General features: G+C 38.5%; 1 protein-coding gene across 1 annotated transcript in view; it reads right to left on the minus strand.

Annotated features, from left to right (window-relative positions):
- Nucleotides 1–5,634: 5,634 nt before the first annotated feature.
- Nucleotides 5,635–25,162, minus strand: part of COL7A1 (collagen type VII alpha 1 chain) — a 121,441-nt gene continuing 101,913 nt past the window's right edge. Inside the window, exons 102-121 of the mRNA XM_087708992.1 lie at nt 25,074–25,109; nt 24,490–24,525; nt 23,890–23,946; nt 23,090–23,161; nt 21,769–21,840; nt 21,638–21,673; nt 21,468–21,548; nt 20,723–20,776; nt 18,527–18,580; nt 18,384–18,446; nt 17,664–17,726; nt 16,308–16,424; nt 14,963–15,040; nt 14,210–14,263; nt 13,313–13,361; nt 12,304–12,336; nt 10,307–10,402; nt 9,172–9,291; nt 7,328–7,507; nt 5,635–7,208 (exon numbers count right to left, since the gene is read on the minus strand). Coding sequence (XP_087565118.1) covers nt 7,174–7,208; nt 7,328–7,507; nt 9,172–9,291; nt 10,307–10,402; nt 12,304–12,336; nt 13,313–13,361; nt 14,210–14,263; nt 14,963–15,040; nt 16,308–16,424; nt 17,664–17,726; nt 18,384–18,446; nt 18,527–18,580; nt 20,723–20,776; nt 21,468–21,548; nt 21,638–21,673; nt 21,769–21,840; nt 23,090–23,161; nt 23,890–23,946; nt 24,490–24,525; nt 25,074–25,109 — 1,386 coding nt within the window. The 3' untranslated portion in view covers nt 5,635–7,173. The remainder of the gene's footprint in view (nt 7,209–7,327; nt 7,508–9,171; nt 9,292–10,306; nt 10,403–12,303; nt 12,337–13,312; nt 13,362–14,209; nt 14,264–14,962; nt 15,041–16,307; nt 16,425–17,663; nt 17,727–18,383; nt 18,447–18,526; nt 18,581–20,722; nt 20,777–21,467; nt 21,549–21,637; nt 21,674–21,768; nt 21,841–23,089; nt 23,162–23,889; nt 23,947–24,489; nt 24,526–25,073; nt 25,110–25,162) is intronic.

Here is a 25,162-nt window from a genome sequence, read left to right on the forward strand (position 1 = left end):
CAGGCCGGACGGTGACGTCACGGGCCTTGCAAGCCAATGATCGCGAGCAACCGCTTCAGGCCGGAAAGGAAGACTGGCAGCCAATCTCGGGCAAGGCGACAAAGGACGGAAGTGGAGAGGGCGGGGAAACGTGGGTGCATTGGAAGCAAGCGGGGAAATAAGCGCGTCCCGTTTATAACTGTTTTAGGTTACGTTGGCGTTGCTTTTTTTTCTGGTGTAGAAGAGATGGAGGTTTCTTTCCAGATAATCTCCGTTTCCTTTGGAAAACCTCGATCTTTTTTTTTTTTTCGTTCTCCCCCGCCCCGCCCCTGGTTTTTGGGAGCTGTCAATACTTTTCTGTGTGCTCATTGGAATCATTTTCCAGAAAAAAAAATACCTGGAGTTCTGACCCAAACTGGCCTCCCCCCCCCCACTTTTTCTATTGCTACCTATTTTTGTTTTCCTGAAAAAGTTTCATTGTTTGCACAATAAACAAATTCAGTAAAAAGATTCCAATCGTTTTACATTTCCATTACCTGGCAGGAGATGGGGAAATGGATGGAGAAATGTTCACATACTGGTAGAAAGATAATATTTGTTGGCATAGACAGTTGTAATGAAAGAGTACTTGTTGAAATGAAAGTAACTAAGATGTGTGCTGCTCATTTTGTTTAATGAAATCAAAATCTGGGTATGTCAGGACAAACAAAAGTACTGATAAGATGAATGCAAGGCATCAGGTATATCAGAAACATGCATAATGAAAGAAGGAGAGGATCAAAAATAAATTGGTATTGAGTTAATGTGAATCAAATATACAAGTGTGACTGATATAAAAGAAATATGCTCTGGTGATTTGAGCATACAAAGATAATAGGTATTTATTCATGAAACAAATATACAAAGAATGAATAGATTGAGAAGAATAGGAAGGCCCAAAAACTTGTGATGATGGAATTGACAGAACCTCAAAAAGAGAGACATAAGAAATGTAAAGAATAAAAGAGAATTTGTGAAATAGTATATGGATATGATAGAAACAAGCATGGTTTACAAAGATAGAAAACAATAGAGAAAAATATTGAATGGTGGTGTTAACTAAAATAAAATGTTTTTTAGCTCACATTTTTTTTCTGGTCTTTTTTATGCATATTGTTGCTGACCCTAAAGGGAATAGTGTGAAGGCTATGTTTGTTTCATATAAAGTATTATGATTTGCTTGGAAGTATCTGGGCTCACAAATTTGTAGGACTGCTATACAGTTGTCACCAGAAAGAAGATAAAAAGCAACACAGATTTCTGTAGAAAATCATTGGGCTTATGCAATGAAACAAACAAAGTGTTAAAAAGTTATATTTATGTAGTTACTTACCAAGTTACTTACTCTCTGTGGGCACGCGAGCCATTGCCCCAGTTCAGTTCCGCCGCAAATGCACACGTGCCTCCCGCCAGCCAACTGGTCATCAGGTCTCTGCTGCGCATGACCAGGGTGGGGTGCATGCGGGGCACTCTCACACGTGTGGGGGGCATGTGCGCATTGCATTTTGGGGGAGTTGGGTGCATGTGCACGCAATTGCAGCGCACACTTTGGGCATTCAGTCTGGAAAAGGTTAGCCATCACTGATCTAGGATATGGCAATTAAGGGACCTGATTTTGCACAATCTAACGAGTTACTGATCCATTGCTAATGGACACTTTTGAAATCTGCTTGCTATCCTGGTGATTTGAACCAGTTTGGGCCTGAAGGTACCATCAACAGAGAATTCCTCTGAAAGCTGTTTAAAGCCAGGCCCAGGTACACAAATAAAACACTTTATATACCATTCAAAACAGACAGTAAAAATGCTAAGAATACAAAAGGTCACAACACATTATCCAGCAGCCTATATACCCATATAAACAAAGATTAATGCCAGACAACCATCAAGTGGAAAACAACTTAAGGAAACTACAAGAAGAAAACCACACACCTCCATCACTGGCTGGACAAGCTACTGTATATAAATTGAGAAAGTCCACACTCGCTCGCACTGATTAGTTTACTCAGGCAATGAAATTTTTGCAAGCAAACTACCAAGCTCAAGGAGCACCAAAACCTCCACAATTCTAACCTGAGCTATTCTCTTCTATTGGAGTTCTATTCTCAATTAAATTCTGTGTATTTTCTGTTTTGCTAGAGAGCATTAGTAACTTTTTTGCCTGGAATCCTAACTCACCTGTCTTCCAAACCTACTTTCTTCAACCCAGGACCTCCACAAGAGTGGACTTCGACCCCCAAAATTTCCAATTATCATTATCCCTTGGTTAGAACTCTGGGAGTTGAAATCCATATATCTGTAGGACTTTAGGGAATTGAGGAAGGCTGTCCTAAGCTTTTTGCCAACTACACAGCTTTTTAAGTAATGAAATATTGATGAGTGATGTTATTTGGTATTCAGCTGTTTTGATACATAGGAAGATCAAACTTTAATGCACATATGAAACAAATCTAGAGTTTTGTTTTCAATTTCAAATTTAATTAGTACAAAAACACAAATTTATTGAGATACGTACTGATAGGCATTGCTGGTCCTTGCCTGTGTGATTTTTGAGTCATTGTTGATGCCTAGTCACTACCTGGTGTAGTCCTTGTAGTTTTCTTGGCAAGATTTTGGACATAGTTTGCCATTGCCTGCTTCTAGAATGACTTGCCAAAAGTCACTTAACTGACTTTGTGCTTAAGGTGGGACTATAACTCAGTCTCCTGGTTTCTAGCCTGTTGCCTTAATCACTACACCATCATGTCCAATCTTTTGTCTTGCCTGGGCTGCCTTGAGTGAAAAGGAATATTCTAATGTGTAATATAGTAACTATTGGCAAAGATCACATAATAATGTTAAAGTGTACAATCTTGGGCCACATTACCCATCCAGGGCTGCATGTGACCATGGACCACAGATCATACATGCCTGCATTATCTCAAGCCTTCTTATATTTAGCATATTCATTAAGACGTCTTGTTTCTTGTGTTAAGCTTAAGCTCAAACTAAAAGAATTGCTGCCGTCTCTGATCAGACAAAAAGGTATTGTCAGCTAAAGGAATTAAAAGATGCACTCCATATTTTTTTCTAAACATCTCAGTACAACTGCTGAAAACATATACTTAGCCTGCTGTGAAAATGCTCATCTAGCCAGCATGGCAATTGCTTGTATCATACAAAACTATTTCAGCATTTGCCTTCTGAATAATTATGATGCGTTCACTAATCGATAGGTTCAAGATTTATTATTTTGTTGCTGTTTTATTATTAGCATTAAATGAGATGGTAATGATAATTCTTTCTGGTTGCCAGTTGTTCTTGTGGAAAGTGAAGAAACTGATCGGCAACCCTTGCAAGTACTTCCTCCACCACTGATGTTTGAATAAGAGGAATATACCCCGAGAGAAAGACACCTACCGTAGCTCAAGTTGTCCTCAAAGAACATGGTCAACCCTGTGAGGAATCTGAGTGGAGAACCTTTTCTTACCGTGTCCTTTAAGCACACAATGTAAATGCTCTCTGTACTTTGCACCAAACTGCCAGCCACTGTTATCTCAAAGTACTTAAAACATTGGAATCAGGGGTCAGTAAAAGGAGGTGACAATTCTTACTTGTTTGCAAGAGCATACATGATATTATTTCCACAGCAGAGTATCTTAGCGAGCCTGATCAGTTGCTCAAGGGAAAAAAATGAAATCCAATTCCCATTACAATGCAATTGGATTGATGACACTTTTAAAGTTGCTTTTCTGATATGGTCTCTTTTCACCTGAAATTCCTGAATCTAATCAGCAAGGCTGATTCCGTACCCAACAGGAGGTAGTGAATCAAATTTGGTTATATACTGCAGTCTTCCCCAGTCTGACAACTTGAGGGCTAAAACTATCATTTTTAATATTGCACAGCCCTTTTGTACTGGTTATCTTTTGTACTCTGGTACTTTCAAAAAAATCTTAAAATTAAAAACAAAAATAAAAGAACAAGGGACAACTGTACAGGTCACCTAAAGTTTCAAATGTAATGAATGTAGAAATATGTCCATTTTATCACTATCAAACTCCAGCTATTGCACTGCTATGTTAGTTGAACTGTCCCCTAAGTATTCCATTAAAGTGTACTCACTTTCAGTATTCAGAAATATGGATGGGACCACAGAAAAAGCTTTCTTCAGACCAAAGGCTACAGACCAAATGCTGAAGTCTGATGTGTGGGCTGAGAGGTAGGGGAAAATATCTGTGATGGGCCTAACAAATCAGTAAACACACTTGATTCAGTGAGGTACTGTATACTTTTATTTGATTAGCACATTCAGATTTTTGCACCGTAATATCATCAATAGAGGAATCTTACATAGAACCGAAAAAAATTCTGCAGTGATATGTACATTCAATATTTTGAAAATACAACAGTGATAAATAGCGATAGCACCATATATACGTACACCAAGGTAGCTCTCTTTGGCCAACATTTTTTGCTTTCTTAAGCATATTGGTGAGAAGAAAGTAGACATGATGCATGTTAGTTTATTGTACTTTACTTGGACATTATGCACATTTGGGGTAGAATTGCTGCACTTTAATAATGTGAATGAGTAGATAATTGATGTTTAATCTTTAAGGCACCACAGGTGAGAAACCAGTTTTGCAAGAGGCTAAATGAATGTTCTACAGAACATTTCTGAAACATTTCTGAGCTTTCTATGCAGAAATCCGTAGAAACACTCTTTGCCATCTCGAGGTAAAATCCACACATTCATGCCTTTCCGAAGAACGAAGAGTGAATCTAGATCCGTGATGGTGAATCTCTGGCATGCAGCGCCCTCTCTGATGGCACACGAGCCATTGCCCCAGTTCAGCTCCACCGTGGATACGTGCACACCCCCCAACAGCCATCTGGCCTTTGGAACTCTGTTGCACATGTGGGGGGGAGAGCGCATGCAGAAGGGCATGTGCACATATGCAGGGATGGGTGCATGTGGGAACCATGCGTGCATACACAGCAGGTGGGGTACATGGGAGCGCATTGCATTTTGGGGGTTTGCATGTTTTGGGCACTTGGTTAGAAAAAGGTTAGCCATCACTGCTCTAGGTTAAGGATGACAAGGCATTGTCCCAGAGGCATCAAATTTTAGGAGACACCAAAATTGAAAAGACTTCTAAAGAAACAAAATAAAAAAGTTTAAAAGCGGTAACCGCTCACATTGTGAGTCACCGTGTTTGCTTGAGGATTAAATATAGTTCTGCAGTAAATAAGATGACAATGCCAATTTAATCCTCAAGCAAAAAATTGTCTGGGGCTTGAAAATCTAAAGAAAGAAAGAGGCGAGTGGGTGCCTTTTTGAAATTCCTAACAACCAGATGATGATCCAGACCATAGGGGGCGCCAGAGTAGAATTTTACCTAAGGCACTAAGATGTCTAGAAGTAGCCTTGAAATGGGGGAAAAGAAGCAATAGACTAAGGGTAGTCCTCAACTTACAACAGTTTGTTTAGTTATAGTTCAAAGTTACAATGGCACTTGAAAAAGTGACATGACTATTTTTCAGTTACGACCATTGCAGCATCCCCATGGTCACGTGATCAACATTCAGACGCTTGACAACTGTCTCTTGTTTATGACGGTCCCAGTGTCCTTTTTTACAACCTTCTGTCAAACAAGTCATTAGGGAAGTCAGACTCACTTAACAACCATGATACTAACTTAACGACCGCACTGATTCCCTTCACAACCGTGGCAAGAGAGGTCATAAAATGGGGCAAAATTCACTTAACAGATATCTCACTTAACAGAAATTTTGGTTTCAATTGTGGTCGTAAGTCAAGGACTACCTATAGCTAGTGGTCATTCAAGGTATGTTCAATTGCAAGAAAAAAATGGAAAACAATTATGCTTTTTAATATTTACCTAGTGCAGCCATATATAGAATAGCTGTGGTTGTCCTAGAGCTCCAAGTATTTCAAAAGACATGGAACATAATATTCTCCAAGCATATGGCATACTTTGTCAATGGATGTGATGATCTACCTTAGCTTCAATTAATTTAGTAAAATATTAGGCACATTCACAGGATGAAGCAATTCTTAGTCATATAGTTGAACTTCTACTGCTCCTGGTAATGGACAATTATTTTTTCTCAATATTCAAATTTAATTTTTCAGTTATTCTTCACAATACAAAATATATGAATCTTTGCAACTTTGAATTTTGCCAGCCTTGCCACCATTTTAATCCATGGAGTTTGGACACAAAGAAATTCAGAATTAAATCCCACCAGCTGACATTATTTTGTTCAAGAGTTGAAAATGTTAAGGTATTCAAGTACTCTAAAGGCTTGAAAACTGATGGCAGGGAAAAGAAAATGCTTTGGGGAAAGATATTCCATTCTGTGACAATTTTATTTTTGACATCTCAGGCTCAGAAAAAGCCAGGCATTCCCCAAACTTTATTTATTAACAATAAAAATCATAAGTTATGAAAAAAAGTTTAGGGGAGTGCTCCTTAATAATTTCTGCTCATAATGAAATCAATTTATGGAACGAACTCTAGCACTGCCTGTGAATCAAAAGTCTTTTGTATATTTATGACTGGAAAGACATTTTAGCCTCTCAGGATTAGCCTGGGTGATACTGTCCAGTGGGCTTCTTGTTAATCTACTCCTAGAGGAATAATATATAGATTCATAAACCTGCAAGTTGCAGGCAGAATCAGAATTTGGTCAGGCCACAATACATTCCACGTGTCATTAGTTAACCAGTATCAAATAAGTTAAAGAACTCTAATTTAAAAATATGTCTTTTCTTTACATTATACATAATAGATGGTAGGCATATATTTCCCATTTGATTAAACAAAGCACCTTAATTTAAAAAATAATAATAAATCAAGAGCAACAAAACTACTGTTAAAAAAAATAGAATAGCACCATTTCTCTGCTCCAGCTGAAGCAGCCCACACACAAACGATCTACGCGTACACACATACACAGTCCTATGGACATATGTAACCACAAGGAACTGTGTTGCAGGCAGTACAAATGGCAGCAAGGAGATTCTCAAGTCACAGATCACTTGCCAGGTGTATAACTAATGCATGATAAGAATGGCAGGGAGTCCAAACGGCTGCAACTCTTCTTTTCTTTAGACAGTACATCGGTTCTCCAAACTCACTTCAGCATTTATACCGTTTTGTTTCTATCCACTGTGCTATTAACTGCCAAAAGAGAGAGAGATAGATAGAGAGACGGTGAAACATCATGGAAAACTACAATATTTAGAACTATTAAAGGTGGGAAGAGTAGGCACTTCATGGGATGCTTTGTCAGCTCTTACCTATATCTGCCTGGGGCTTGCAGTAAAGCTCACAGTCCTCTTTGGAGCTGAAGCGGTTGGAATTTCCTCCACAACCACTGTAGATAAAAGGCCGACATTCCAATACTCTCTGGTTATAGTACCATTTTAGGGTGAATCTGCTGCATGTGCCTTCTTCCAGATGCAAGGTGCACAGGTCAGCTGGGGGAAAAAATAACAAGTGAGGATGCAACAAGCCAAGGCATTAGCTTATCTAAGATGCAACAGTGCTACTTTAGGCATTGCGCGTAGCTGCAATTCAACAGAAATGTGGCCATTTTCACTAATGCTCTAGATCGAAGGTGTCAAACTCATGAACCACAGCCTGGATGCAGCCCACATGGTGTTTAGATCTGGCCCGTTGGGCCACCCTGGAAACAGTAAAGGCCCGGCCTGTGGTGCCTCTGACAGTGAAAACAGGCTTTTGAGCTCCGTTTTTGGTTGCAACGGCCTCCTGCAACCCTCTGCCAGTGAAAACAGATCTCAGGAAGGCTGCATTTTCGCTGGCAGAGCACAGGTGCCGACATGAGTGTCATTGAGATGGCTATGCTCACCTGGGCCTCCCGAGGTCAAACACAACCCTGATGTGGCCCTCAATGAAATTGAGTTTGACATCCTTGCTCTAGATATAGTTTTACTGATATTACAAGAATAGGCTGGAAAGAACATAGAGTGCTGGTAGTTACACCCAGTTACACTTTGTGTATGTCCATTCAGCTATGTCAACCTAAAGACCAATGCTAAGCAGTAGAAGCCTAAAGTTAATAAACTTTCGACATCCCAGTTTAGAGCAGTCTTTACATATTATCTACATTTTCCTTCTCAAGAAAGAAACTATACAGTTTAATCAATTTACTGGTAATGGGGATTGCTTCTAATGGCATTGGTACAGAATTAAAGTTCCTAGTAAGTAGACCACACCATCAGCTTCTTATTATTATTTTTTTGAAAAAAAAAAATCCAAGATTGCCAGCTAGTGTATAAAGGACGGTTCCACCACAAAAGCGCGTAGGACAAAATCGCGCTCGACAAAAGCGCGCTGTGACGTCATCACAGCGCGACGAAAAAGATCGAAAAAATGTAAAAATAAAGCTAAAACCTTCCCCTAACCCCCCCAAACCTAACCCTAAACCTAACCCTAACCCTAACTCTTAACCTAACCCTAAACCTAACCCTAAACCTAACCGTTAAAGTAACGAAAAACGTAACGCTAACCCTTATCCTAACCCTAACGCTAACGCTAACGCTCTAAAGCTAACCCTAACCCTTACCCTTACCCTAACCCTAACCCTAACCCTAACCCTTACCTTTATGTGAATCGGCTTGCTTTAATTTAATTTTTATTAATTTTTATTTGAATTTTTCGATCTTTTTCGTCGCGCTGTGATGACGTCAAAGGCGCGATTTTGTCGATCGCGCTTTTGTCGTCCGCGCTTTTGACGGGTCACGTAAAGGACTTGGGTTAAGCAATAGGCCTTCTCTTAATTGGCTCCAGGCTTTCCCCAGAAATAAGCAAGGGCCCCTTCCCACTTGCATACAGTATTATAACACTGGTTTACATTTTTTTTAAAAAAAGAAATATTCTTCTTATTTTGTTTTTCTGCTTTCGTTGAAATCCAATCCGAGTTTTGCAATTGAGATAATCTAGCAATATTGTAAAATAACTACATACATATGTAAAAGGAATAGCTTATAACAAAATTATCCTTTGTGTAAAAACCCTAATTGAGCATCACTTCCACAAGTTTCCAAAGGATTCCAACCTTTCACCATCGACAGGCATGTGCCGATCCTTCAAACACATATCAGAGACTGATGTAACTCACCATCCCTCAACATAGGACTCTCAGTCCCGTCTGCTACCAGGCCCTCTTCATAGTCTTCCTCTGTGTAGATATACTCATACTCAGGCCTACTTGCTTTCAATATGTTTCGTTCCTGGCTCCCTACAAAACAGAGAAGGCTCATTCAAAAAATCTCAGGTAAGGAAGACTTGATGAGAAAGAAGGAACAACAAATATATTGAGTCTGTGAGGTAGGGTACACTTAGAACTGTATTCCTAGAAAAGACAATTGATTGATTTATGAAAATATTAAATTTCTAAGCCGCCCAATTCCAAAATGAGTTTAGAGATTAAAACACAAAAGGGCATAAAGAAAACATATTGTTCATATCATTTCTTTAGTAATGAGTAATTTAGTAATGCAACAGATAAAATATAACTAATATGTCAAAAACAATAATATAAAATCAAAAAGAAACATAAAAATTCAGAAAAAATAGACATCAAGCCAATCGAAATTTTCAGTATTGCCCAGTCCACTGTATTATGAGCTTCTGAGTGATTTTCAAAGGCACTTCCAGATGACACTAGGGCACTATAAATTATAAATGTCAATTAGCTTGATGGCTATTTTTTACTGCATTTTTATGTTACTGTATTTGACATATTATTTGTTATATTTTATCTGCTGCATTACTGAATTACTCATTACTAAAGAAATGAATTAAGCAATATTATGTTACTGCTACTTATTCTTATTTCCCCTGGCTTTTATTTATAGAATAGTATATGCAATCCCTCTTCCTTTTCATAAGCTATTATAGCAATAGCACTTAGACTTATACAATGCTTCATAGTGCTTTATAGCACTCTTTAAACAGTTTACAGAGTCAGCATTGTGTCCCCAACAATCCAGGTCCTCATTTTGTTCCAAGTAAAACAAAGCTAATCATATCCTTCCTCTTGTTTCCAAGAGAAGAATAGATTGTCAATCTGATAATGCCTGGCTTGCAAAGTACACCCTACTTTGGAATTCCAAAGTGGACTGAAAGGAAAAGTGAAAATACGCAATTCTTGCAGGGAAAGTGTGACAGAAAACATTTTATGCATAATAACATCAAGAAGCCTACAATGTGTGCAAGAAAAAAAGCAAAAAATACTAAGAAACAAGACTCACCTTCCTCTTCCTCAGCATGGGACAGTTTAAGCACAGGGATTATTTGAGCTTTAACAGATGGGTATGGGTGGGTGGATGGATCATTGGGGAGATTACCTGGGGAAGAAGAAGCCACAATGCAAACCTAAGTGGGCACATAACTACCATAAAAATAATTGGCACATATTTGACCTCCCCACCTCAAGAGAAGAAGCTTCCAGCTTCCAGGTTCAAGAACCTTCAGAAAACATATCGCGTTTTGAACTTTTCTATAAAAGTTAGTGAGTAATAATTATGTACGTAGAGAGGAGAGAGTTCTCAAATAAAGCCTATATATATAAAAACGCCTGTGTGTGTGTATGTTCTAGCATAACTCTGGAACGCCTCAAGCAATTTCAACCAAACCAAACAGATGACTTACTCTCTGGAAACCAATACTGTGGGAGTAAGACACCCCTAAAAACCCTCGGGTTTTGTGTTCTGTTAAGATACAGCCTGTTGTGTCTTAAAATGGCTTCTACTGTACTGCCATAAAATGAATTCTACTGTGCAGCGCAGTGCAGCACAATGGATTTGCCATGGTAATGGATTCACAGTACTCCACAAGTAGTCTCCCTCTGGTAAGGGGGGAAATCCAACATTAGAAATTACGTTTGGTCCAGACATTTCCCCCAATAAATAAATATCCGAGCTAGTCAGTAATACAAAAAAACATATCCTAGATATTAGAACAATCTTTATGGATTAATTTTAAACTACCTGTCTTTGAATGGAAAATTTTTGAATGCAGGCAAATTTGAGTGGCTAAAAACACTACACTAATGCACAATGTAGGCCTCTTGGTTAGTACAATTGGAATGTTTTAAAGTTAGTGAAACAAATAAGCACAACACACTTATTCTCCAAGGTTTACATCTGTTGTCATTACTGATTGAAAGAATACTGATGTCATGCATAATCATAGGTGCTAAATATTTGTGAACAGTTCACATCTTCCTATAAAGTAGATAGGCTCCCTCTGCTTTCTAAGCCATTCATGCTGTTAGAGAGCTGAACATTTACAGAGTTATTTTTTCTTCTGCTTCCTGCATGCATTTCTCATGCACCGTTCATTTCCTTCCTTCCATCCATCCATCCTTCCTTCCTTCCTCTTTCCTTCCTTCCTTCCTTCCTTCCCTCCCTCCCTCCCTCCCTCCTTCCTTCCCCCAGAGATTGGTTGCCAATTTTTTCTAATCTGATAATTACTGTAATTCACCAGATGCAATGTTGCATTTCAAACTACAAAATTACGAATTTCAATTCTTTTGTCACCAAACTAAGTCTAAAGTAAAAGACTTGGAAATGGAAATGCGAATCTTTGTGGAGCACTGAAAAAGGAGAGTGAGCAAGAAGATCTGAAATCCGGAGCAAAAAAGTAGCAAGGGTAGGATGGTTACTTAACCTTTTTTCAGTTGTAACTTCCCCTTAATTACTACTATCTACTATTGTCTTTTATGTACACTTTCTTGCCATGGTAGGATAGAGGATAGGATAAAGTAGCATTCCTACTCTTCTATTTCACTCCTCACAATACTCATAATACTTTTCAGATGTGTGGTAGAAAGCAGGGTCTCTCAAACATCTATTTGAATCTTGAAAACATATAATTCAGTTTCTAGTTCCTCTTTCTAAAATAAGTTTGCCTGACTGCTGAATGAGAGCTTTAAAATAGCTAAACAAACAAATAAATAGTAAATATCAAAGACAGGATGGAACATTTTTCTAGGCAAATATGCTTTGCTCAAGTGAAAGAAAGAAATCAGCATGGGTTGGATGCCAGGACTCAATAGCATTGCTATGATAGAGAAAGGAAGCCACCCATCCAGGGTATGTTTACTTTCTTGTCTCATTCTGTTGAATCAGTATTCCTCAAATGTTTTACATAACTGGTATGTTTAGGAGTGATATATTGAATACCTCTTTATTAATGTCTCAAATTACAAGTACTACAGAAAGGAAGACATTTAGAAAATACTTACGCCGTTCAGAAACAGAGAACTGGCCTCCACAAGCTGAAATGAAAAACAGAGAAACAATCCATTCAACAGAACACGCATTTTGTGATAAGAGACCATCCGGCAGTTTTTAAACAGAAATACAATTCTAGGTGGGACATAAGGGTCACTATTTTTTTCACAGGAATTTCGGGGAAGCTGGAATTTTGTTGCAATTTTAATGCTTCAACTTTTTATAACCAGGATGATACAGTAGATGTCCTGTTATCTTCTTTCAGGTCTAACTTGCATCCTATTGCTTAAATCAGTGTTTCCTAATGCTAGCAACATTAAGAAGTGTGAACTTCAACTTCATGTTGGCTGAGGAATTTTGAGAGTTGAAGTTCACACATCTTAAAGTGTTGAAGTTAAGAAACACTAGGTTAGACTGACGCAATTAGGGATTTCAGTAGTTTTTCAGTTCATGTTGTGGTTTCTTTTGATTTAACAGATTAACTGAGTTGGAAGGAACCTTGCAAGTCATCTAGTCCAACCCGCTGTCCAAGCAGGAGACCCTACATCTGCCTCTACCTAGGATTGAACTCACAACTTATTTCCCTATGGAAATTGTCTCTAGCTGCTTCTTGTATGAGAAACAAGGCAGAAGTAGCAGACATTTTTTTCCTCAAAAACATCTACCTATGGGACAGGACTTTGAAAAACCCTGGAGTAAACTGTATATGACATTCAAAATCCTCCCCACTGTTGCAAAAGACGTATCTGCAATTTCCCCAGTAAGCACACATCCAGTTAAAAAAAGATGAAATAGATCCTAATCCCAAATTTCTAACCTACTGAGTGATTTGGATCAAACAACACATTGCTAAACAGAGCATATGAAAAACACCAGGCATAGCCGTCCCATTGAATAACCATGCTTCAGCACCATCCAGGGCAGATATGAGTTGAATTGTTTACAAGAAAATGAGAATATGGGTATAAAGAGTCTAGAGGGAAAATGGCAAAGTTGAAGGGTCCAATTAGCCTTACTTACCACAATGTTGACTCATCTCTTGCCTGACAAATTGTCGGACTTCTTCTTCCTACAAAAAAGCACAAAGCAAATAATACAGAACTAATCGCTATTCATTCATTCATTCATTCATTCATTCATTCATTCATTCATTCATTCATTCATTCATTCATTGCACAGTTATCCCACCCACAATCCAAATGGACTCTCAACAGTTAATTATAAAGCAATAATGTTTTATTTATTAGATTTATAGTCTAATATTACTTTACTTTATGACTATTTATCTATTATATATATTGTGCACTATTACTCAGGCAGCTTAGAAATAGCAATAAAAACTGCAAAAACCCATAAAAACATAATAAAAACTCCCATTGTCCTCCTAAACAATACTCCCCCCCCCAATCAATATATAATTTTACTAAGCTCCAGCCTCCCTGTAGCACAAAGCGTGTGGGAAGAACCAGCTCTTTAACACTTTCCAGAAGGAGAGGAGGGTGGGGGTCTGCTGAATCTCAAGCAAAAGGGTATTTCAAAGGGCAGGGTCTGCTCTCAAGGCAGCACTGTGTCTAGGTCTCCCATAAATGTGGGAAATAATCCTTTCCATTTTCTTCATCAAATCCTTCCAAAGCAGCATCCAGGTCAAAGCAAAATACAAAAGCAAGCCTTCTAAAAGTCTGGAATATGAGCGATCAAGTTCAGTGCTTAATTACATGTAATTTTTGATAAAGAAAAAAAAAAACTCTGCTGCTGCAGCCACCTAAAATGAATTTAGGAATACACAAATCCCAATCCTGTCTCAGGATTCTGATTCAGAATGTTACTAGGCTTCAGTTTCATTCACTAGTAGAAAGCTGGCAAAAACGATAAACAAATGTGCTCAGGCCAATGTATTGGAAAGGCCTTTTCCCTCACCGTCATGCCAGGTATTCCTTTTTCTCCTCTTAAGCCGTCAAGCCCTGGACTTCCCTGTCAACATGCAAACAAACAACCAAAGTTATTAAATCAAAGCATTTGGAGCTGAAAAATATGCTCATTTGGAAGAATATCTGAGATACACATTTTCATTTATTTAAAAAATGTATATGGTTTATAAGTAAAATTGGATAACAACAAAAGCAAATGAGCTTGGCATCATTCCGATTTAGACTGGTTTCACACAAAAGGCTAAACCATGGATTATTAAATAAATCACAATAGGTTTAAATAACATGCCCATTTGGAAGAATATCTGAGATACACATTTTCATTTATTTAAAAAATGTATATGGTTTATAAGTAAAATTGGATAACAACAAAAGCAAATGAGCTTGGCATCATTCCGATTTAGACTGGTTTCACACAAAAGGCTAAACCATGGATTATTAAATAAATCACAATAGGTTTAAATAACATGCCCAACTACAGTAAACCTTCTGTCAAACTGAATGGCCATCATTGAATATGTGAACTTAAGAGTTTCTCAATCTATTCGGGACAGTCAAATTTCACAATTATATATATAGCATAGCCAGGACATATTTGGAGATATATTTAAGTATATCTAAGTAGCTGTTGAGTTAGAGTTTGCTCATACCCCTCTTAATTCAGAAATAGTTGATGGAGGGAGAGGGAAAGCATTGTGGTAAGTAAAGATAATAAGTTCATAATCATAATGTATTTACAAACCTGTTCTCCCCTTTCTCCAGTCGTGCCTGGTGGTCCTGGAGCTCCTACAACTCTCTCACCTGCGGGGCCTCTTTCACCCTGTAAGAGGAAACCAAGCACATCAATTATGTCATCACATAGGACCCCTCAAAGTGGAGTCATTTCATAGGGCCAGACACCCCTTCTAGCCCTTCCTTACTTTCGCCCTCCATCCCTTCCAGAAATGGTATTTTGAAGAGGTACATATCATCAACCATCTATCACCATGCACCATGCACCATTCATGTTGAATAATGCTAATGATGTTAGTGATGATATATCATTTATATATTTTGTTTAATTTTAGGTTTTATTGCTTTCAATACAGCGATCTGCCTTGTTTTTATTTCTTGGAAGAAATGGAAAAGAAGAAAATAAATTAAAGAAAATAGATTTAAAGTTAAGGACCGCTACTTTTTAAAAAGAACTGAGATTAGTATGTCATTTGTCTTTGTTTGGAATTGGTTCATAAGTTCAAAGTGCTCTGGACTCATAGCATCTGTCAAGGAGCAGGTGACAGCTGTGGCCCACATGGCTTTGGAGTTATGTCTGGTGCACCAGTTATAAGCAGTTCTAAACTGGGAGGCTCTTCCCAGTTCCCTATAGCTGCTCATGTCTCAATCATCTCCCATTTGGGTGATTCCAGTTCACCCTATGCAGGCTATCCCTGAAGATCACTTGGAAGACTCATCTGCAATGGCTCAAGCACTGATGGTCATGTACGTTGCACAGGGGTGTTAAACTGGTGGCCCATGGGCTGGATATATCCTGCACAGGCCATGCCCACCCCAGTTCTGTGAAGGGAAAAACATTACGAAACATGACGGCAACGTGATGTAACGAATTTGACACCCGTGATGCAGCACTATACATTGAGAGCTGCACTTTGCCTAGGATATTATTAGTCAAGAGCCTAAGAATCTACCTCCTACTAAAGATTGGCATAGAGCAAGCTACTAAAGGTTGAACTTGAGTGTTAGTTGGATTATGTCCACCCCTAAGATGAAAAGGAAATGAGCAAAAGAAAGAAAGAGGAAAAGACAAAGTGCAGTCTAGCCATACTGTTCTTTTGTTGAGATTAAAATGCAATCATTTGATTACAAGAAGTACCAGAACAAAATAGCTTATATTAGGCAATTCTGTAAAAGTAATCTATAAGAGCGATTCTCAAGCTTAGCAATTTTAAGATGCATGGACTTCAAATGGCAGAATTCTGGCTGGGGAATTCTGGAAGTTGAAGTCCACACTTTTAAAGTTGCCAAGGTTGGGAAACCTTGACCTAGAGCTTTGACAATAACAATCAAACAGTCCAATGATGAATACTTACTTTCTGCCCTTGAATTCCTTCTGGGCCTTTGGGGCCAATGTTGCCAGGTGGACCAGGAGGACCAGGGGGTCCATCATTCCCTACAGGTCCTGGGGATCCTATAATTCCTGGAGTACCCTACCAATAGAGATTTGAAGAATTCTTACATAGAGATTTCACTTGCAAAATTTTTTAACTATCCTGCTTCTGCATGGATCAATATTCTGCTAACTAGGTTGGAATGTAGGAGTTTGTATAGAATTAGAATAAAATTTATTTTTGAACATCTGATTAATTTTTGTAGAATGGAGTAATTCACTCTTGTTAAAATTGTTTATAAATATTAAAAAACAACACGTCTTTTTATTATATCATATTTTTTACAAAAATTATTTGAGTGCAACTATTCAAGATAATTTTGGCTTTTGTCAATCCTGTTGAATGTTTCTGATTTCAGCAGAAGACTATACATAAGGAAAAGTAATCTCAATTTAGTATTTCTATGTAAATTCAGTAAAAAGGATTAGATATATATAAATGCTCATTTATGACTTCTTTGAGTCTCCTTATTTGTGTCAGGTTTACTGTATTATTATATTATCCTCATTACACATATAAGCCTAGATCCGTTTTAAAAGGTAGAAACCTGGCAATCTTCCCAAAAGCAGAAATTTTATAACTTGTAATGTTAACTGAGGTTGCACAATGACTCTGAACAGGGTTAAAACAATTTCTGCATATGTTTCTCTAATAATGACTAAACATACAAGTGGACCATTTTAAGATTTTGGAAAACTTATTATATTATGAAAATTAAACTGCAAGGTTTCAGAGGATAAATGATCTGCGCAATTAATTTTTGGAAGGTTTCAACTGGAGCAAGTAAAAGTTCAAAGACACATAACTGATACAAAGGTTTGTTTTTTGAGACTAAAATGAATAAAATGATTATGAAAGAATTCCAGCAACTTGTGTATCAAATAGAAGCCCTAGTTATAATGAAATTAAGGTTTCAAACTACTACGTTTTGGGCCAGGAAGAATAATTCTATCTTTTTGATATGGGACAAGTTTGGTTACAAGCATTTCTCCTATTGTGAGAACTGGTCCTCAAAGGGATTGAAATCTAGGCAATTTGAAGTAGAAAACCAAAAGATTACTCTGTTTATAGGTGAATTTCTATTGCTTTGATTGCAAATTAAATGGTTGAATTCATCCACAGTAAGGATTTTATATATTAATTTATCTATATCCATCTCTAGCTATATCATCTATATCTATTTATCTCCAAGAACAGCTTTTAAAAGCATGGCATTCCATTGAATTTCAGGTCTGTAAAGTATACAGATTTTATTGCATTGATTTTTTTTTTCATTACCCTTTCCCCCTTTTCTCCCTGATCTCCTCTGGATCCTTTTCCACCATCAAATCCTCTGTCACCCTATGGGGAAAATAAATAAATATATAAATGGTGTGATATGTATAGAAGTAAATCATGTCATCATATTCCACTCTCCCCACTCCCCAGTGTGTGTAAGCATGCTTATGTATCCATGTGTGAGTATGTGTATGTGCATCTTACATATGCAAAAAAAAAGTTTACTTCATGGTAAAAAAAAATCATAAAGGCTGATTTATTAGTGATTGGTTGAACCAATCAAAATGGAGACAGCACCACTCCCAACCCAAATTCAAATCTTACATAGACAACAATATTGCAAGGCAATCTCTCTCTCTCCCTGCCTCCCTCCCTCCCCTCCTCTCTCTCACACACACAGTACTTCAATACTGATCACTGACACTTTATATATACTAAGTGTATACATCAAATCTGCGCTGCCTCTATTCCCCCAAATTCACAGTACAGGCATCTTTGACATCAGTCACTAAGTTCCTTAGAGTCATGTATCTTTCGTTTGTGGTTCTAGCATTTATTTCCTTCCAATATAAGCGCATTACTCTATATCACTGTTTTTCAACCTTGGCAACGTGAAGAGGTGCAGACTTCAACTCTCATAATTTACAGTCAGCTTTGCCCTATGCTATTCTATGATGTATTTTTACTATGTTATTATATCATCTATTCATTATTCTATACCTTTGGACCAATGAGGCCTTCCTTCCCAGGGATTCCTGGTGTCCCAGGCATGCCAATCTCTCCCTAGGAAAACATAACAAAAGGTATAAGTTGTTCTGTTCAAATATACGGCCTGCTCTACTGCCCCATTAGAAGAAACTTACAGGATCACCCTTCTTTCCAATAAGGCCCATTCGGCCTGGTAACCCTGGCTCTCCCTAGAACAGAAGGGAAAAATGTTTTAGCTGGAAAGGGGAAAGCAAAAGAAAAAGAACACCAATATTGCAACAGGCTTAGTGAACATCTTTGCTATGATAAAGATTGCCCAAGTGATTATATATCTATCCCAGAACAGATTATGAAAATGTCCAGAATTCTAGACATATCCAGAATTCTGCCCTTAAGGAGGAAAGCCTTGTATGTAACCTGAGACAAATTGGTGGAAGAAAAAATATATTTAATTTTTTACTGTTTATTTCAATTGTCTCTTCAGAGGGCTGTATATTTTCAATTCCTATCTTCCATTATGTTTTTTTTTTACAATATTCCAAATTATCATTTTGTACCTTAAAAACAAACAAACGTTATCTTCTCAAAAAACAAGTGGACAGAATAGCATTCAATACAGCCAAATATCCTATTTATAAAAATAGAGGCACTCTCATTTCGACCACAAATCAGGAAGATAAAAGAAGAGGAGATAATCTCTCACTTCTGATTGTAAGCCTTGCTCAATAGAAGTTGGGGATAGAAAGATGGATCCAAAAGAGGTAACATAAAATAAACAATAGATAGTTCAACTCCCTTCTTTTAGTCTCTATGTTTGATATTAGATACTTTAAATATGTGATCAGAACAGTTTTGTGATCAACAGTTGTGGCATGGGACACAGTTCAGATTCTGATGCTGACAACATTGCTGTAGCTGAGTCTGTAGATCATCAGTGTCGGGAATCATCAAACCATGATTAATCTGAGGCTGATCAACCTCAGGAATCTCCTGATCAGCTGGAGCAATCAGATGATGAGGTATAACTGCCAAACCCCTGGTCTTGACACATAGATCAGTGAGCAGAGCAAGGTTATTCAATGAGGCTCCTTGCTAGGCAAAGGGCAAGGCCTAAGTAATTGCAACCAGCTGTTTGCAGGTAGATTTATGTTGCTACTTTGTCTTCAGTCTTCATTGATTGATTGGAATTCCAATTGAGGACTTATGTTCCTATGTTTCCTTGCTCTTGAATCCTTGAGTACTGGCCTGGCAGACTATTCTATTTGACTCATTTGACTCCTGGAATGAACTTGGACCATTCTCTTGGTACCTGAGCTTCAAACATAATTATTCAGGCAAACACCCTTTGCAAAGACCCTGATTTATGACTCTGTCTATTGTTGTGGTAAATGACTCTATTCTGTGTCTGGTCCCATCATATCAGTGTGGTCAAAAAACCTAGTAGCTGAATTCTCTTCCCAACACTCATATTCACTGGCATCTAAGAAATGTTTTGCAAGTTCCTCTTAATCAAACAAACAAGGAAGTGTTTATGAGCCATTTCATATATTTGTTTATCAGACCAGAGGTGATATTCAGCCAATTTGGACTGTTTTGGCATACTGGTAGCGGAAATTTTGAGTAGTTTGGAAAACCAGCAAATACCACCTCTGGCTGACTGTGCCCCCACCATTCCCTGTCCTATATTCCCTTGTTTTTTTAACTCAGCTGATTCGCACAGCAGAGCAGATTGCCACACTTCAGCTGAGCTAAAAAAAAAACCCCAAAAAACAGCTCAGTTCACCAGCACTGACACCAAGGACGGTCTTTGAGTGCACGCTCTCATAGAACTGGTAGGAAAAGATTTGGAATCCCACCACTGTATCAGACCCAACACTGCTTATCATTTATGTGAGTTCATATAAATGATTATAAGGTCAATATATAAGTGCCACTCCATATGTTCCCAGAATTCTTCCATTGCACACATTTGCTGGTGCGTTTTAAATACAATGATAGCCAGAAATTTCCCATAGAGGGCACCGCTGGAAAAATAACCACTGCAGAGATGTTCATACCAGTCTCCTCTTACATAAACAAATTTTCTTTGCCAAGTGGCCCTAAGTAATTCTTTGTATCTCGGTCATCAAGGATATTATTCAAGCAAAGATGCATTTCTTTTCTAAACCCTGCTATTGGTGGCTTCTTTTATTAGGGAATAAGATGTAAGAACCATTCTGTTTCATAAAAAAAATTCTGCTCCTTTGCCTTAATGTCTGCCAAAGTACTTTACCTCTTCCCCAAGCAATCTTATTAATTTTTACTTAATGTCTCATAATGCAAAGTAATCAAAGAATAAATCTGGCAATCACCTTCTCACCCTTATCTCCATCTTGGCCACAGGCTCCTTTCATTCCTCGATCGCCCTGTAACAGAAATAAAATGAGCACCTCAAATAAACATAGCATTGATGCACACACCCCCAATTGTACTTACCGTACTTAACAAAGCAAAATCTACTGTGATAATTTATAAAACAATACTTTGAAATCCATAAGAAATTGGTAAGATAAAGGCCTGATTAAAAAAAGATGGGAACCCCTGTCCAAATTTTTATCTCCTGCGAAATATGATGCAAACTGGCATGCAGAGATCAAACGTCCTTGTCAGTATAAGGGCTAGGATGCTCTTTTTGCAGTTAAACCTAATAGCAATAGCAATTACTTATATACCACTTCATAGCAATTTATATCCCTCTCTAAGTGGTTTAACAGAATCAGCATATTTCTCCCAACAATCTGGGTCCTCATTTTACCAACCTCAGAAAGATGGAAGGCTGAGTTAATCTTAAATCAGTGAGAATCGAACTGATGGCAGTCCTCAGAATTAGCCTGCAGTATTGCATTCTAAGCACTGCACAACCACAGCACCAATGCTTTTGTGTAGCTTCTGACACCATCATACAAGTAGCTCTTTTCTGAGCTAATGTGGTCCTCTCCTTTGATATCTTCCCTGCATCAGCTTCACAAATCTTTGTGATGGAAATCAGCACCATATGACCTGGAGGGAATCTCTTAAATTTATAAGAAGATAAAAATAACCACGGTAGATTCGCACCTTTGGGCCTCGCATTCCAAAGGGTCCCATTTCTCCTTTCTCCCCTCTGTTTCCAGGAATACCATCCTTCCCAGCTTGACCCTGGAGAAATAAAGATGACGGCAATGTGATTCTCTGACACAGAACTGCCCAATTGTAGGCAGAAACTGCAACACGTAAAAAGCACTCACCGGCTCTCCTGGTTCTCCTGATTTACCAATCTCTCCCTATGTAAAGGAAAACAGCCAGTATATAAATAAGTGATAGGAAAATAAAACCATCCAGTAGATATACAACCATGAATGAAGAAATAATCTCTTGCCTTTTGCCCACTGGGTCCTCGTGCACCAGGGAAGCCTGTGGATCCTTTTTCACCTTGTTCACCCTTTACTCCCTAAGTTAAAATTGCAAATTACAGACAAACATGAACACCAGATCAAGGCAGAGAGAAAGAAATGCCCATCCTGTGCTCAAGAAAAAAGGAAGCATTCATAATTATTCCATGCTGTAAGCAGAGTTCTCCATATAAATTTTGACATAATGCTTTCAATCAGGGATGAGCTGCTGGGGGTTTGCACGAGTTCGGGCGAGCCTCTAGCTAGGATTCTGCCCAGTTCGACGAACCCTCAAATTTCACCCCAGCTGATCACGCCCACCCTGCCCCTCCCCTCCCATCCCTCCCCTCCCCTTCCAGGAGTCTCCACGTGGTCTGTTCATCATTCCAGGTAAGTGCAGTGCCCGCGTGGATGCTTTGGGAGGGAGGAAAATGGGCCTACCGGAGGTTCCATAAGTCGGGAAACAGGCCTATTTCCAGCCCCCAGAGGGCCTCCAGAGCCTGGGGGAAGCAGTTTTTGCCCTCTCCAGAGCCTGGGGAGGGTGAAAAACTCCCCCCCCCCATGGTGCAGGAGGCCGACTAGGCCACACCTACCATGGCCACGCTCACCCACCAACTGGGCAGCAAACCTGTTGCTGCAATTTTTTAAGCCCACCCCTGCTTTCAATGGATTCTCTATTGACTTGTGCTCTTGTATTCCAGTAAGTTCCTACTGTTTTGGTAGATAGATGGATTAGATACACTTTTAAATATAGAGACTGCCTTTTCAGTAGTGATCTACACGTACGGTATTCATATAGTTTAATAAATATCTGGCGGCATGCAGAGTTTCATAACTCAGAAACACAATGAGCAAACAGAAATCTCTGCAGCAGTTGTCAGGAGCTACAAAGAGTGGGTATGAGCTTTTGACAAGGCCTAAAGATCTAATTTTGCCATTCTGACCATGATCCCTTCTCCAATGAAAAAAATGTTACAAAATTCAGCTGTGGCATTTGAAAATGCAGGATGAAAAGCTTCAATATGGAATGCTTTCAGGTAATGCACAGAGATCACACTGACCTTACCAATTTCCTTCATTCTAACTATCTTCTGCACTCTAATACAGGTACTGGTTCCTTTAGCCCTCAGTGCCTCTAGAGTATGCAAGATTTTTAGGAACAATTTACTCTTTTGAGGAGCCAGCATCTTCCTTTATCTGTGTGGGATACAGCAAAACTTGGGCCTTTGCCTGCTCTCTTACCTGCCAGGTACAATCCAAATTCCTCACCTATCATGATAAATGCAACCCAACGATCTGCCCCAGTACCTTCTCTCCAATTATTCCGTGATCTCCTTTGTCACCCTTCTCCCCTTCCATTCCTTTTAGGCCACGTTCTCCCTAGAAAAGTGCAAGAGGAAAAAATATATATACCTTTTAAATAATTAATGAAAGCCACTTTGATATAGTGGTTAAGACTCCAGGATAAACATTGGGAAACTGTGAGTTCTAATCCTGCCTTGGGCACAGAGCCAGATAGGTAGTCTTGGGCCATTCCCTTTCTTTCAGCCCTCAAAAAAAAAAAAAGCAATGCAGCGGTGGTATTCAGCAGGTTCTGACCAGTTCTGGAGAACTAGTAGCGGAAATTTTGAGTGAGAACCGGAAAATACCACCTCTGACTGGCCCCACCCCCATCTATTTTCTGCCTCCCGAGTCCCAGCTGATAGGGAGGAAATGGAGATTTTGCAGTAACCATCCCCTGGAGTGGGGAGGAAATGGTGATTTTACAGTATCCTTCCCCTGCCACACCCACTAAGCCACACCCACTAAGCCACGCCCACAGAACTGGTATTAAAAATTTTTGAATCCCACCACTGCAATGGCAAAGCACGTTAGGAAAAGATTGCCAAGAAAACTGCAAGGACTTGTCCAGGCAGAATCAGACGCAATTGACTGGAAGGAAAAAATAATAATTGGCAAGAGAATCAAAAACAAAATAGAAGCGCTATTATAAAAGAGCATCTGGATTGATTTTTAAGAAGTATATAAAAATAGTTTTTTTTTTTAAAAAAAGCGATGCAATTTAACTACAACAGAAATTAAGAGTTTTTGTGTGTCATATTACTTACTGGTTCTCCTTTATTCCCTCGGAGACCTGCTGGGCCTTCCACAATGACAGTATCTCCCTATGATTGAGAAAATATAACAATCAAGAAGGATATAAATACTCCCAATTGTTCAGTTTCCATTTCTGCTCTGAATTAATACAATTTTTCTGTAATGCAAACATCAACTGTTCCATAATAAAAAAAATTTATTTGAAACATGGCAAAAAACCAAAAGTAATCAATTATCGCACAGCTAAGAAATGATTAGGGATTTATATCATAATTTCTATTGGTTCTACCTGGAGAGACCTAGGACTCAACCTTGCAACTTTTGCCTGCAAAATCTGTGTGTGACTGAGTTTGAATGCCTTCTTCCTTCAAATAATGCAATTTGGTAAAAGAAGGAACTTGGGAGATTTCTTACATCTTTTTTGTCAAGGTTAGGATAATGTGCAGATGAATTATAACTTTGTCAGTAGGCTGGTATAGATGCTGGCTTGCTTTAACGAGTTTATTCGTTCATTCATGTATTTTCTAAGGTTTGCCAAGCAAGTTTATTTTGCAACTGCCTAGGTATTACCAGCTAATGTGACTTAATCTTTCCAAAACTGAGATACTTACTTTGTCTCCTTTCAGCCCCATAAGCCCTATGTCGCCCTAAGAGGGGAAAAAAGTATAATTATACATTGATCTACATAATTTATTATTGTCAATGATCTAGCACTCTTAAATCAGCTCAATTATAAATATACAGAATAGATGGATAATATTAAGGCTAATAATTATAATGCATGGCACTTTACAGCAGAAAGTAAGATAATAAGCCCTTGCTTCCAGGAATCAACAGTCAGCCTTTGGTAGGGATATTTTGAAAACTCATCTGATTTCACTGTGGCCTGGGTGCTTGCTTATAAAGGCACCAATTTATTATGAGGACAAGATAAGCAATGTAGGGGAAAGGGGACACTAATTATGTATATTTTACAGGCTGGTTCCTTGTCTATCCCAAAGATGTTTTGACAGAATTCAGATTTGCAGGCATAACAGGTGCTTGGCAACAGGAAATGCCAGATGTTTAGTTAGTTTTCTTTGCTTATTCCAAAGCTAAAAACTATATTAATAAAATGATTTTATTTTTCAGTGTCAGAAATAGGACAGAGCAGGAAGATTCCTCCTAACAACTGCCCCACCCCATTGTTACTTACTTTGTCACCTCTCTCGCCTCTGTTTCCAGGAGGGCCCTAAAGACAAAATAGAATGCTTAAATGCAAAATGCTTATGCTTGAGACTAAAC

The sequence above is a fragment of the Thamnophis sirtalis genome, unplaced genomic scaffold (assembly GCF_051295495.1).
Source record: "Thamnophis sirtalis isolate CommonGarterSnake01/CBP01778 unplaced genomic scaffold, rThaSir2_p1.2 scaffold_3, whole genome shotgun sequence".
NCBI classification, from domain to species: domain Eukaryota; kingdom Metazoa; phylum Chordata; class Lepidosauria; order Squamata; family Natricidae; genus Thamnophis; species Thamnophis sirtalis.